General features: G+C 37.5%; 1 protein-coding gene across 10 annotated transcripts in view; it reads right to left on the bottom strand.

Moving 5' to 3' along the window:
- TUT7 (terminal uridylyl transferase 7) overlaps positions 1–14395 on the bottom strand; it is a gene marked incomplete at its 3' end in the record, with an annotated part of 68586 nt that overhangs the window by 3301 nt on the left and 50890 nt on the right. For 6 of the 10 annotated variants that reach the window (XM_079926077.1, XM_079926076.1, XM_079926078.1 and 3 more), the window contains 4 exons: positions 13270–13385; positions 11810–12135; positions 9562–9638; positions 9133–9196 (listed from right to left, as the gene is read on the bottom strand). In XM_079926077.1, the coding sequence (XP_079782203.1) occupies positions 9133–9196; positions 9562–9638; positions 11810–12135; positions 13270–13385 (583 nt within the window). Of the gene's footprint in view, positions 1–9118; positions 11013–11809; positions 12136–13269; positions 13386–14395 lie in introns of those variants that run through there. The other 4 variants (XM_079926075.1, XM_079926071.1, XM_079926080.1 and 1 more) reach the window with 4 other exon arrangements.

The following is a 14395-nucleotide window of genomic DNA, read 5'->3' as shown; positions in this document are numbered from 1 at the left end:
ATTAGGTATGCAGAGGATAATTAGTAACATGAAAAAAGCAGTTTATAAAACCACATGAATAATATTTCCATTAAAACTAAAAATTAAAAAAGGAAAAACCCTACCAATCAGCTATTTGGCGCTTCATTTTCCTTATCTGTAAAATAAGGGCAATAACACCTACCCCCTTGGAGTTATTGTGACGATTAAATTAATTAATACATGTAAAGCAACTGAAACTGGCACATAGAAAGTACTCAATAAATGCTAACTATTATCATTACACTGATGTAAAAAGCTGGGAAGATTTTACCTCCAAAACCTAAACAATAGTTAATGCTCTAGAACGGGACAAGTATAAATGGCTTTTATTTTCATTTTGCTTAAACTATACTTTCTAAAATGTCCAAAGCCAAAATATTAAGTATGCAAATATAAACTTATGCCCCCCAAAGGCAAACTTTTCGAAGCAGGACATCTAGATAGTCAACTCACAGTGAAAAATGAGTGCTATGTCAGGAAGATTCAAAGTACTCTGCTTGTATATAAATACCATATTTATACCACGGAGTGTCTACTGGTCAAAAATACACATCTTTGATATTCTGAACTGCACAAAGTATTGAGGACAGGCTTTTCACTTGAAGGACAAAAATTTAGATCACTGCACCTCATATTCTACACACACTTCGGATGGATTAAAGATCTAAATAGGAAAAATAAGGTTTTAAAGCTAATAGAAAAAAATACAGTTGTATATCTTTATAACCTCAGGCTAGGGAAGAATTTCTGAAAGATAACCCTAAAATCATGAATCACATGTCCATGAAAACTAATCAGGGAAAACCAATCATCTGATTATCTCAAAATTAAAAACTGAAGTGGCAATAGATACAAGGTGAAAGACAAGACATACTGGAGGAAGATATTAAGGAAGTATATAATAATAAATGCTCAGTATTCAGAATGAAGAACGCTTGTAAATTATTAAGGAAATGATAATGCAACAGGAAAACGGGCAAATGATCTGAACAGACCATTTATAGACGAGGAACTCCAACTGGCCAGTTAACATAGAAAAAGGTGCTTAGCATCACCAGAGTCAAAAAAATACCCATTAGAACAACACCAAAGTATTTCTCACTCATCAGATTTGTAAGAATAAAAACTGCTGATGGGAGTGATAATTGTTTCAACCAATGAGAGGGTATACGACAATATCTAACTAAACCGAAAAGGCACATATGCACATATGAAAATGCGCTATGACCCAACAATTTGACTTCTAGGTACTCAAACCCTATAGAATCTCTAAAACATGCTCAAGAAGACTCACACAAGAATGATCATTACAACACTGTTTATAATAGGAAAAAATCAGAGGTAATCTAAATGTTCACGTACTAGGTAATGGCTACATAAAATATTCTGTATTTGTATGATGCAATACTGTAAAGAAAGAGGCTAAATCTATATACAACAACATATATAAATTTCAAAGTAATTTCGTTAAATAGATATAAAAAAGCAGGTTGTAGAACATTCTTATTATACAGTGTGATATGTCATTTAAATTTAAATATTCACCAAGGATACGTATATTAAAGGATACATAAGTAAGGGCTTAAAAAGAACTGGTACCTGAAGTCATAATAATGGATCCTCTGGGATGGAGGGGGACATGACAGACAGAATGGGCCTGGGGTAGTCACCATCTTAACCTTTTATTAACAAATGATTGAAAAGAAAATGTGAAAAAATAACGCCAATTCTCTAGTAGATGGGTAGTTGTTATATTATCTGTACCTTTAAAAATTTTTTCCCCAAAATGTTAAGAAACCATTCTTTTCTAAGAATAGTACTTATAGTTTTATTACTGCATCACTTAAACATGTAGTCCTATATATATATATATATATATATATATATATATATATATATATATACACACACAAAATCTCATCATACCTGAAGAAACTTCATATAAAAAATTCACATGTAAAAAGATAAAACTATGGGACTTCCCTGGCAGTCCAGTGGTTAAGTCTCCACACTTCCAGTGCAGGGGGCACATATTCGATCCCTGGTTGGGAACTAAGAACCCACATACCGCATGGTGCGGCCACAAAAAAAGATAAAACTGCTAGAAATAAAATATGAATTTTTATGTAATCTGGGGGAAGAACATGAAATTCTTAAAATTGTGTAAGCATGACTTGAAACTACCCTAAAGCTGGCTAGATCAAACTACTAAAACAAACAAACAAATGTTATGTATGGCAAAATAAATCATAAATGAGGCTGAAAGAATAATAAACTGGTGGTAGTGGCGAAGCCTACTGTAACTCATTTGACAAAGCATGAATGAATTTCTAAGTAGAAAGAACTAAAGACAAAAATGAATCCTCAACGAAAATACAAAGATATAACATGAAGAAATACAAATGAGAACATGGGAAATGTTAGTGTTTAATGGTAATAGTAGAACTTCAAGCAGACTGGCAAAAAAGGACTACCCTAATGGAGTGAGGGTATGGCAAGTTTGTGAATGACTCTCTGAGACTGTCAACAATCACAACACGGCATTAATTGTATCTCTGTCGAAACATGCATACCTTTAAACCTATTATCCTCCTAAATGGGTATTTATCCTGAGGAAATAACTAGACAAACATGCAAATATACATTATAATGTTTAAACAGTGGTCTTCAACCTTGGGTACTTGTATTCCTGAATAGCTTAACAGGACAAGTGCTTAACGTATTCGTTGGGCAATCAGAGAGCTGACCACAGTGCTTCAATTTCTGAGTTCTTTCTGAGAATGCCTTTGTGGCCCAGGCTTTGGGCTGGTTCTCAGGAATCACACCACTTTTTCTTTCCCCTTTCACAAGACAGAGAGGCATACCTTCTAACCATCCACCTCTTAATGTGGTACATTGCCCCAGGGTGAAAAAAAAACTTTGGGAGGCAGGGAGGCACACAGAATGCTGGTATCTGTGATAAAATGTCAATGCCTCTAATAAAAACCCAAATTTTTAGCTTTCATAAAATTACACTGATAGCTGATGACCATCAAAATAATTTCTGATGATGCGTTATTATGTGATTTTTGGTCAGTTAATTAAAAAGGAATGAAAATAACTGAGTGGCACTGTTGTAATACATCTTCCCTTCCCAGACTCCTAAAGGTATTTCTTATTACTTTTAATTTGCTATCATAAAGACTAATGAGTTTTCTCAATGTTTACCAAGTATAAAAACAAAAAGATTAGGAACAGAAATGATTCACTGTTTCAGTCCTGCAGTAAGTAGTACTGATCCAAAGTTGAATGAATGCATGGGGGAAAAAATCCCATCTAAATAAAGGACAGTCATTTTCAGTAAGTAAACATAAAAAGCAATTTTTAATCAAAATTTGTAACATTTGTTTTGGCTAATTATATTATTCTTATAACTATAAAAATAATTTAGAAGAAATGTTTACACTTTGAGATTTAATAAAAAGCTTAAAAATTCAATTTATATAAAAAAATTCAATCTATATAAACACTTCTGTTGCAGGTAAGTATGATAGGCTGGTCAATAAAATGCTTGAAATATATATGATTAAAAGGTACCATCTTAAGATAAAATTCCATGGAAGTGAAACAAAAGAATTCAAGGCGGAAAAAAAAAAGATGTAAAATTTCTGCAATAATATTTACATTTCATTTGATACATTTAAGCTTGATTTAAAAGTTTTGTTTTTAAAATGCCAATATTTACAAAAAACCTCCAGAAATTACATGTTTTGCAATTATGATGAAAAATGGAGATATAAACTTAAACACATACACGAGATATACTGGTGGTTCAACATTTTGGGGGAGAGTATGCGAGCAAAAAAGTTTTGAAGACACTGACATAACAAATGTTTGAAAAGAGCTAGCTCATTAATAAGGAATGGTTAAATAAATAATGTATATTCATATACTGGAATATCAAGAAGGGTATGAAAAAGAATGATCTATATTCACTGATACTAAGATCTCCCCATATGGTTTCTAAAAAGTGCTTCTATTATTTTAAATTTACTATCATAAAGAGAACTGTGTTTTTGTTTTTAATAAGTAGGCTTTAACATTCTGGTTAAGGAAAAAAGTATACATCATCATGAAGGAGAAAAGATATCCACCAATCTCTTACAGTATCTCCAATTTTTAAGATTTCAAATCCTGGGATTAAAATGGAATAAACGAAGAGACAGAGGTAGTTTCTTTGGAAAAGTAATTTTCTTTGCAAAAACGGCAGAGGATTAAGAAATAGAAAAATGTTAGTTTTCTGAGATTCTCATACTGAACAGTTTATGACTATGGTTCTCCAATCTCCACATACTCCTGTTTTGTTAAAAATTTCCATTATATATTCGTCCTAGAAGTTAGAGAGAAGTACAGCATGGTTGGAGACTTTGCGTTAACCACAGTAATAAGAGTAGTAATAATTTATTGAGTGATGTGTGCCAGATGCTGTGTTAAGGGCTTTACATATATGAAATTAATCCTTACAATTGCCCTGTGAGATATCAGCCCCAATTTATCGACAAGGAAACTGAGGCACTGAGAGGTTCGATAACTCGACAGAGGTAATGCAGCTAGTAAATGACTGAGCTGGATTTCAGACTCAAGTAAGTCTGATTTTAACACTCGTATTCTTGATTATTCTTCCAAACTTACTGAATATCTAAGGCACTGTGTTGGCTGTGTGTATGTGCAGGAGGGAGGAAACAATGAAGATCAAGGAAATTCATGGAATTTTCTATCTACTACTATCACATTTGAGAGTTAAGAACTATACGTAGCTTAGTGGAAAGGAATGGAGGGAGGTATCAGGAGAGGAAAAGAGAACTTGGTTGAGTGCTTACTACTGAATGGGTGCTTTAATCTTCTCAGCACCCGATGACACAGATGGTGCTACTGCCAATTTTATAAATGTGACATCTGGAGCTCAGAGCAGCTAATTTCTTCTAAGGTCAATATAACTGATGTGTGAGAGCAGGGGCTGTCCACACCAGCAGGCTCTTGTTAGGAAACTACCCGTGCATCACAGATAAATAAGCCTGTGAAAAGGAAGAGCTTTTTGGAAACCTAATACTACTTACAGTTGAGACATATTTCACATCTATAACAACATAGATAACTTGTATAAATTTACCATGGGTAAATTTGACAGTATTAACAGTTGTCAATAAATTAAACTTGAAGTTTAATTTATTGGAAAGGATAAATTTTAACCACCTATGTTTTCTTTTCTGGTATAAAGTAAACCTATTTATTGTAATAAACTTACTACAGGAAAAAAATAAAGTTTTACAGTTATTCAAAAGATTTATAAATATGTAAGTCTTTTACTCAGAAGAAAATTTATTGAAATCCTAACTTACTGTCAATTGGTAATGCCATTTCTAGGCATATGTCTAATATCTGTATTTCTCCCCCACTTAAAAAATTATACAATTATAAAGTTTTACTCTCAAGATGTGTAAAGCCTTTAGCAGAAGCAATGCCGACAGATGCCCTGCGGGAATATCAACCCCATCAGCACCCCCTGTCAACCTCCGCCCTCGCTGCATGCAGCTACTGTTCTAAGTGCTTTTATGAGGGTTTCTCAACAGCCATACCAGGCAAGTGATAGTAGTGCTATTATCCCCTTGTAACAGATGAGGAAACTGAAGGAAGTGGAGGATAAGATCACAAAGCTAGAAATCACACCATGCGATCTGATGGCAAAGCCGATATTCAGAAACACCTTATCCTTGGCAAAACAAATATCTCAACTAAGCAAGGATCAGTATTTTCTTATGTAAAATGTTCTGGAAATGCCTGTTCAAGGCTGAAGCTTGTAAAAACAACGCTCTTTTGCCTTGCTTACATCTGGTAACCTTGTGATCCTCAAACTCTCAGAGGATCTACGGGAAACAATCCCACAAACTGCAGTGGAGTCTGTTTCCCAAACACTTTCATCTGTTGAAGTAGCTTTCAGAGGCAGCCTGTCAATCTCATCCATCTTTCATGGCTGCTGCCATTGTCAATCAAATCCTCTCACGATAGGCCCCATTCTTTTTTCACACAATTTCATTTTGAGTGTTTTCCCGTAGAACTTTTCTTATTTTTAAGTCCATGCATTCCACTGACAGCAATTACAAGACCTTCCCAGGAAAGAGCTGCTCTCGCCTGTTCTTACAGAGTCTCCTATGTCTTTACCTTTCATGGACACCATATTCCCCTATTGGGTAAGGGTGGCAATTCTCTGAAGATTTCTGTTTCTCTTTGAGTTGTTCTACCTCACTGTGCACACCAACCTCAATACTCAGGCCTTTTAAATTTTGATTGTAAAGAGATTTGATGCCATTTCAAATGTTTTTTCCAATCATTAAAAAAAAAAACCCAACTGTAAAATTAGCATATCATAAAAATAAATGCCTACTTCTATGTAGATCATTTTATATACTGGAGATAAATCATCGTGGTACTGACAGAAACGGAAGTACTTAAATAATTTAATAATTCAATTAATTTTTCTCTTGTTAACATTCAAAGTAGAAACAACCAAATACTCTCTGCCTGGAGCTCTCAGCTTTCCCAGGGTGAGATCACTGTGCCCTGGCTTATTTCAGCCTGGTTTGGTGAAAGCTGGGAAGAGTTCTCCCTACGGTGGGACTCTGGAGGCTGCTGAGGCTCTGAGAGCGCTATCTCTCAGAAACCGACACCTGATGGTAGATACAGATTAGCCTCTTCACACTCTGTAAACTAACACAGGCACCTCTCCAATCTAAAAGCAAACATTCTTTGCACATTAGCAATAAGACACAATATGTAAAAGCTGAGCATAAAATACGTGGCTTGTTTTACATTATATATAAAAATGTCAGGTTATATCAATGAAGCTTTAAAATTTCAAAAACTTAACTTTTCTCATCAACTATACAATCAAGTTAAAAAGAGTACACATGCTCTATTTGCTTATAGAATGTTCCTCCTTTAACTCTACTTTATTGAAGATTAGAGAGAAAGAAAGAGAAAGAGAAGGCCTTCACAGCCTCCCATTTCCCCCTCCCTTTTAGCATCTTTCCTTAGGCCTGGGGCCTGGGTGGGGATGGGGCACTAACCCCACCTGGCACTAACCCACAGCTGAAGTTAAGCAGCCTACAGTTCTTCTAGCACTTCTCACCACAACTCTCTACAATCAGGTTTTTCTGCCCTCCACTCCAAAGAAATGGCTCTTTTCAAAGTCACAGTGAGTGACTTCTGTGTTGCCAAATAAAATGCTGAATTCTCAGTCTTCGGTGCACAGACCTATGAGCAGCAATTTGCATGAAGTCAATTCTCCCTCTTTGAGGCACTTTCTCCATTTGGACTCCGGGACCCAACTTGCTGCTTCTCCTTCCCCATGAACCATTTTTCCTGTGTCTCCTTGGTTTATTTTGCCTGAGCCTCTACATGCTTTTTCTCTTTTCTAAGTGATCGCAGTCAGACCCAGGACATAACTACCGTCTATTATACATTGAGCATGCTCAAATTTGTATCTGCAGCCTGGATTTTGCTCTAAATGCCAGGCTCCTATATCTACTTGGCTACTCAACATCTCTACCCAATATCTAGCAGGTCTCTTAAAACTTACACGTCTAAAACCGAACTCTATTTCTCCCCATAATCTGTTCTCCCTGACGGTTCCCCGGCACAGGAGATTCAAACTCCATTCTTCTAGCTGCTCAGAGCAAAAATCACAATGTCTGCTCTGATTCTCAAAATCTCATGATTTTCTGTCATGCTTTATCATCTAACCCATCAACAGATCATGTTGGCGCTACCTTTAAAGTCTCCAGAACATTAGCAGTCCTCACTTCCTCCACCCCTTCTACCTACATCTAAGCCGTCCTCCACTCTCCCCTGAACTGTAGCAGGAGACTCCCTGTTGGTTTGAATTTTCACCCTTGCCTCCTCACGGCATAATGAACCTTTTAAAACAATTCAGATAATACCACTCCTTTGCTCAAAACCTTCCAACAGTTGCCCATCTCATGTAGAGATAAAAATCCCATCCCTACCATTGCTGAAGGAGCTGCATGACCCACACTTGTATACCCTTGACCTCCCCTCCAACCAACCCTCCTCACCCTCATCCCACTTAGTGTCACCCACTTAGGACAAAACTGTTCTCAGCTCTGTTGTAAGAGTCTAACTCCAATTTCCTCTTGGCTTGCCTCTTTCTTTCACTTGATTCTCTGCTTAAATGTTACTCTATCAGAGAGGCCTCCTCCCTCCCAACATTCTCTTTCCCTTTTCCTGCTTTATATTTCTTAGCATCTGTCCCACGTGAAATATTTGTCTCTCTTCTGACAAGAATGCAGAGTAAATGAGAGAAGGGGCTTTGCTGATGCACTGCTGTATCTTCAGTGTTTAGGCCCACACCCTGAACTTAGAGGGGGCGGGTGGGTGGGAGGTGTGGCTTAATAAATATTTGTTGAAGGAATGAATAAACGACGCAGCTGAGAGAGAGAGTGTTCAGGTCAATGATTACTTTCTTTCCTTACTTTGGTGCATGGTAAATAATCTCCATGAGAATACACTGCTGACAAGACAGTGGCAATTTCAAAGCAGAAACAAAAAGTATAGAAGAGGAACAAATAACTAGACTATGGTTCCTACTCAAGGATGGTATAAGAATCACCTAGAACATTTAAAAAATACACAGGCCTAAGCCTAGCCCCTGAAGCATCTGATTTAAGAAATGAAGGTTGGGCTTCCCTGGTGGCGCAGTGGTTGAGAGTCCGCCTGCCGATGCAGGGGACACGGGTTCGTGCCCCGGTCCGGGAGGATCCCACATGCCGCGGAGCGGCTGGGCCCGTGAGCCATGGCTGCTGAGCCTGCGCGTCTGGAGCCTGTACTCCGCAACGGGAGAGGCCACAACAGTGAGAGGCCCACGTACCGCAAAAAGGAAAAAAAAAAGAAATGAAGGTGGGGTCAGGGTAGCTGTATTTTTAAAAGTTCCCCAAGTGATTCTGATGTCCAATCCCTGTTAAAACCACTTATTCAAAGGAAGTGCCTCAAAAGGCATGTGGTACACTATGCAGTAAATAAAATAACACACATTTTTTTTTTTTCAAACCCACATACCTGACTGGGGACTCAAAAATATAGATGTTTTTTGTTTCTTTTGGTCTTCATGTAAAAGCACTGCCTAAAAAACGAAATAGACTGGTTTACAAAGTCGAAAGGAACAGCATCCGAAACAGCCTGAAAACTGTAACTAAATCCAAGGAGAGCTGAAATTAGGCATGTGGGTGGCAGAACTTTGCAAGTTAATCAACAAGCAAGACACATCTGCAGGACCCCTTAAAGCACACCCGGTGAGCTGGTGCACAGCAAGCTCATCACAACCTGTGCCTCGGGCAGAGCAGAGGAGCCACGAGGATGGAGACAGGGAGGGCCTGGGGCAGCCCAGCACCTCCGAGCACCTGGCACAGAGCTGCTAGCACTCAGTACGTGTTTGCAGGAGAGACAGAGGATGGGAGGGTTTCCTGCTCAGGCCTGAGCTAGGTTTACCTGAACAAATGTGCCAGTTGGTCTCAAAGGGCTAGGTGAAGAAGGGGATCCAAATACACAATCAGATTTAGACAGACCTGAGAAAGAAATCAGCACTTTTTGTTCCTACTTTAAATCCAAAGTAGTAGCCCTGTTTCAAACTTTCACAGAATGATTTTCTGTTGATATGACAGAAACTCTACTCAGTATACTGTGTGGACAAAATAATAACATATTGGAAGAAATGAGAGGGAGCCACATAACTTTTAGACAGAAAGAAGCTGATTATTTTTAATTGCTCTTGGAGGAAATTCACCATACTCTAGCCCCACTCCTCCCCTTTTTATTTTACTTTTATATTATGACTACTTGATTTAATGTGAAAACACTGCAGTCTGAAGAAACCAAGATTCTAGTGCTTTCCGTAGCTTTGATAATACCCCATCCCTGCCCCAGGATATCCCATCTCTCTTTGATTTGCTACTGCCCCCTAGGCAGCCAGAATCACCACTCTAACTACTTTTTTTTTTTTTTAATTTTGGTCAGATCTTAGTTCCCCGACCACAGACTGGCCCACAGCAGTGAAAGTGCCCCGAGTCCTAACCACTGGATGGCCAGGGAATTCCCTGCTCTAACTATTTTGAGAGATTCACTAGCAGGCAACTTAAAACTTGCTACTAGCTAGAAAGAAGAGATCATCCAAGCTGCGGGAGGACAGGGGCATTCCTTCACCACTCTTGTACCGCAGAGGAACGCAATGCTCCTGCTCTGAGTAAACACAACACCTGAGTTTTCTGAAGGGTAGCCTACAAAAGGAATTTTGGTGAGACTATATTACATCTTATCTATACCGTTTATAGTTTCCTCATCTGTAAACTGGAGATATCAATAATACCACATTTAATGGGGCTGTGGTGAAAATGAGATGAAATTACCCGTCATAAGTGCTCAATGAATGTTAGCTATTGCTTTTAATTCCTTTTAAACATTTTACCTCTTATAATTATAAAAGAAGATCATTTTATTCTGGTATACATCCCTTGTTAGGGCAAAAAAGTTTGAATTTGAATTCCTTAGAAGTAGGACAAGCTGAAGCTGTAACTTTCATAAACATTTAAGTCCTATTTTAAAATCAATAATGAAAACAATTTAAAAATATACTTCTTTTCATATAAAGCTCATTTAAAAAAAATAAGGAGAGCTGATCTAAAAAGTTTCTACCTTAAGAAAAAGAGATACTATATTGCTGATATGATATCATAGAATGGAAGAGAGGTATTAGTGTTCCAGGAACAACAAGGACTAGAGTGAGTATTTTAAGGAAATTGTCAGTGCTGACATTTTTTTATGCTGCACATAAACATCATTTACAATCGAGGACAAGAACAGGGTTACCACTTTAATCAAAAACATTATTTCTCAGGGTTTCATTTCCATGCTAATCAAATTTCATCCACTTTCACAGGTTTGTTCTGAGAAAAGAAAGTGAGAGCGTATAAACTGCTTTGTAAACCATAACTTATCCCCCCACACACAAAGAACGCTTACTCTTAACAGTCTGTTAAAAAGATGCCCATAACGGACACTTCACCCATTTAATAGAAAAAGTGGATTAAGATCTGACAACTCAAAGGGGCAAGATCTGTGGATGATTTTCAACTATGGACTGATAGTATCAATATATTTTTCCTCATCATAAGAATAATCATGCTCACTGCAGAAAATTATTAAAATGATGAAATGCAAAGACAATCCGCTGCAGGTAGAGGCACCATTAACTGTGTAACCCTTCTACTTCTAGTCCCCTTTCTAGGCCTGTGCGCACATGTATTTAAACAACAATACAAGCGGCTCCTGCACGAACTGTATGGTGTCCTGAGATCACTCCCCCATGGCCCTGCAGCGCTTCCATTTCAAAAGTGCACACACTGAGTAGCAAAGCTCAAGTGGTAGCTTGTTTTCTGGTCACTTAGGCTACATTTTTTAGGTACTGGGGATTACCAGGTCTTCGATTCACTGATAATCTTATCAGAAAAGTCAACCAAATGACTCTGATAAGCCTCTCAAAAAACCAGCAATAAGTGTTCAAGACATAGAGAGGATCAGAAGTAAAGGCAGGAGAGGTGGGTTCACCTTCTTAAAAACAAAATCTTTTCCAGTAAATAGATCTGTTAAAGAAATAAATATAAATAAAATAGTTAAGAACTCTAAAAAAGAGATTTCCCTTGAGATGTGAGTGCGAACATCAAGGTGTGATGGGTGTGCATACCTGAAGAGCCTTTAAACTGTGGGCATTCCTTTTTAATATGCCCTTCTCTTCCACAAATAAAACAACGTTTTTCTCTTAAGTCTTTGTCGTCTTGTCTCTTCCATTTTTCCACTGGTGGCCTGAGAATTTTCTCTCTCCCCAGGTCAACAGCTGCTCTCACTGGCTTGGCTTTCTGAAGTGTGCACTGCATGGGCTTATCTTCTTTTGTTGATACCTCCCTCTCTGTGTACTTGTTTTGAATTTCTTTGTCTTCTTTGCTTCTTTTCTCTTTGTTCTCGGGGTATCTTTGGTTCAGTGTATCTTCCTGATCTCGCCGTCGCCTCACTCTGTAGAAGATATAATATTAGTAGGAAAAATCTGAACAAAAACCTAAATAAATTCCTAAGACCACTTCAGGTTTAGGAGACAACCAGATATAGGCGGCATCAGAGGGAAAAACAAGAATTTAACAATTTAAGTTCATCTTCTCTATTAAGAAGCAACCTCAGGGCTTAAGGGTGTAGTTTTTTTCATTTTCACAAGTACTCTAGTGCTGTAAAACCAGTTTTTGCAACTAGTGGAACTCCTTAATATAATACCTACTCTGATACTGATGCAATGAAACTCAAATTATCCTTGGAGTGATTTCTTAAACCTTTCTGGCCCATGAGCATTCTTTACCAGCACTGGAAACTTGAGACATGAAACTTTAGGTTCACAAGGAAACAATGGTTATAAGGAGATTTATGTTCTTAAACTGTCAAAATTATTTCTTCCTTGACCTACATGATCAGTGACTATTATCTGAATAAAAATAAAGTACTAAATAAGAGCCTTGACTTCCAGATGGTGACTTATTCTAAGTGGCAAGTTTTTAAATGAGAATATTATCGTCCAGTTAAAAATACCACCACCACCCCAAAATAAGAATGTGTCCCAAGCAAGCAACCTAACCTAACCTAACCCGCTCTGCGCTCCTGCAATCATTATCATAAGAAAGCATGGGGCCCAAACTGAGTAGGTCACCATAGCAATTATTAAGTACACCCCAGTTATTGTACACAGAAGTGTAATTGAGATCCTAAAAAAAAAAAAAAAACCCATTTTACTTTTCATTGACTGAAATGATTCTGAACTCCTCACTGCTGTAAAAGGGAAGAATTTCAGTTTCCTCTTTTGTTCTTATATCCCTGTTGGAGAGTGTGATAACCAAATGATCAAGTGATGATTAGGGCTGTGCCCCAAATTAGGAAAGGTGACGGGGCCTGGAAGACTGTCTCCTGTACACCCTAGTTAATCCTAGTCATCTGCACTTAAAGCCATGTTTTAAATCACTTCATTTTCATGGTAAAAAAAAGCTCAAATTTATCTGAGAACTGCTGGATTTAATACAAGTTTATTTTGTTACAAGAGAACCTCATTTAAAAACTGGTACAGCAAGAAAACAAAAACAAAACCACCCCTTTTGAATATCTGCTTACCTTCTCCTCATAGGACAGTCCTTCATGAAGTGTCCAATTTTCCCACAAATTCGGCAACATCTATCATTTGGGGCCAGCTCGCCTTCAGTTAGCACATCTGGATCAAAAAAGTACTCCTAGCAGAATATAAATACATAAAAATCTGAACTATTAATATGAGATCCAAACACAAAAACTAACCAATATCAATCAGGAATCTCACTGACATACCAACATCGATATATTAATTTTAATAGTTATTATTATATTGCTTAATTCCAAAATCAAAACCATTAAGAGGTCTAATTCAGGATAGGCTTACCTAAATTCATTTTTGTTTATTACTATTCGTCATGCAGGACACTGTTTAACCATAAAGGTAGCTTGTTCCCTTCCACACTTCTGAACAAAAGCATTACACATCCCTGTGAGTCAGCTTCCTAGGACTTGGGAGAAGCTGAGGCCAGGTACAAAGACTTCATTTTCTCATAAAATGAAAAGGCTAAAACCTAAAAAGAAAGAAGCTATGTGCTGTTGCTTTGTTGTGGCTTCTGAAGGAAAATATCAGAGGAAAGGAAAGACAATGGTCTGGACTCTAGCCTCTTTGCCACCAAAATTAAGGTGGGTACCAGCAGAAGTGGCATCACCTGGGAGCTTGTAGGACATACAGTCTTGGGCCCCACTCCAGACCTCCTGAATCAGAACCTACATTTTAACAAAATCCCCAGGTGATTTGTTTGAACAAGTTTCAAAAGCACTGGTGTAGAAGACCACCACAGCAGTATCTAGCAAAAAATAGATGTAGAGATGTAATCAAATGCTGAACATGCTTATACACCCAATAACTTAAGGTTCATTTAAAAAGTCTTTATTAAGAAAATTAATGCAGGAAAAAAAACCCTTTGTTTTTAACATAAAACTCTCTAGTTCCTAACCCCTTCCCGTTTTCTCTCACTGAAATGAATTTTTATAATGCAGTTTTGTTTTGTTTTTAATGAGTGTGGTTCCATAAAAACCTGATTATTAGGTTATATGAGAACAGACAGATCTTTAGCACAGGCAGCACTGACTCTCTCTTGTCCCATTAAGGGATTTATTACTCTTTGCAAGCAGACTGGAAAAATCTAGACGTCATATGAGGGGGTGG

The sequence above is a fragment of the Stenella coeruleoalba genome (genome assembly GCF_951394435.1).
Source record: "Stenella coeruleoalba genome assembly, chromosome: 7".
Taxonomy (NCBI): Eukaryota; Metazoa; Chordata; class Mammalia; order Artiodactyla; family Delphinidae; genus Stenella; species Stenella coeruleoalba.
The sequence above is the reverse complement of the archived record's forward strand: the minus strand, read 5'-3'. Positions and strand labels throughout refer to the sequence as shown.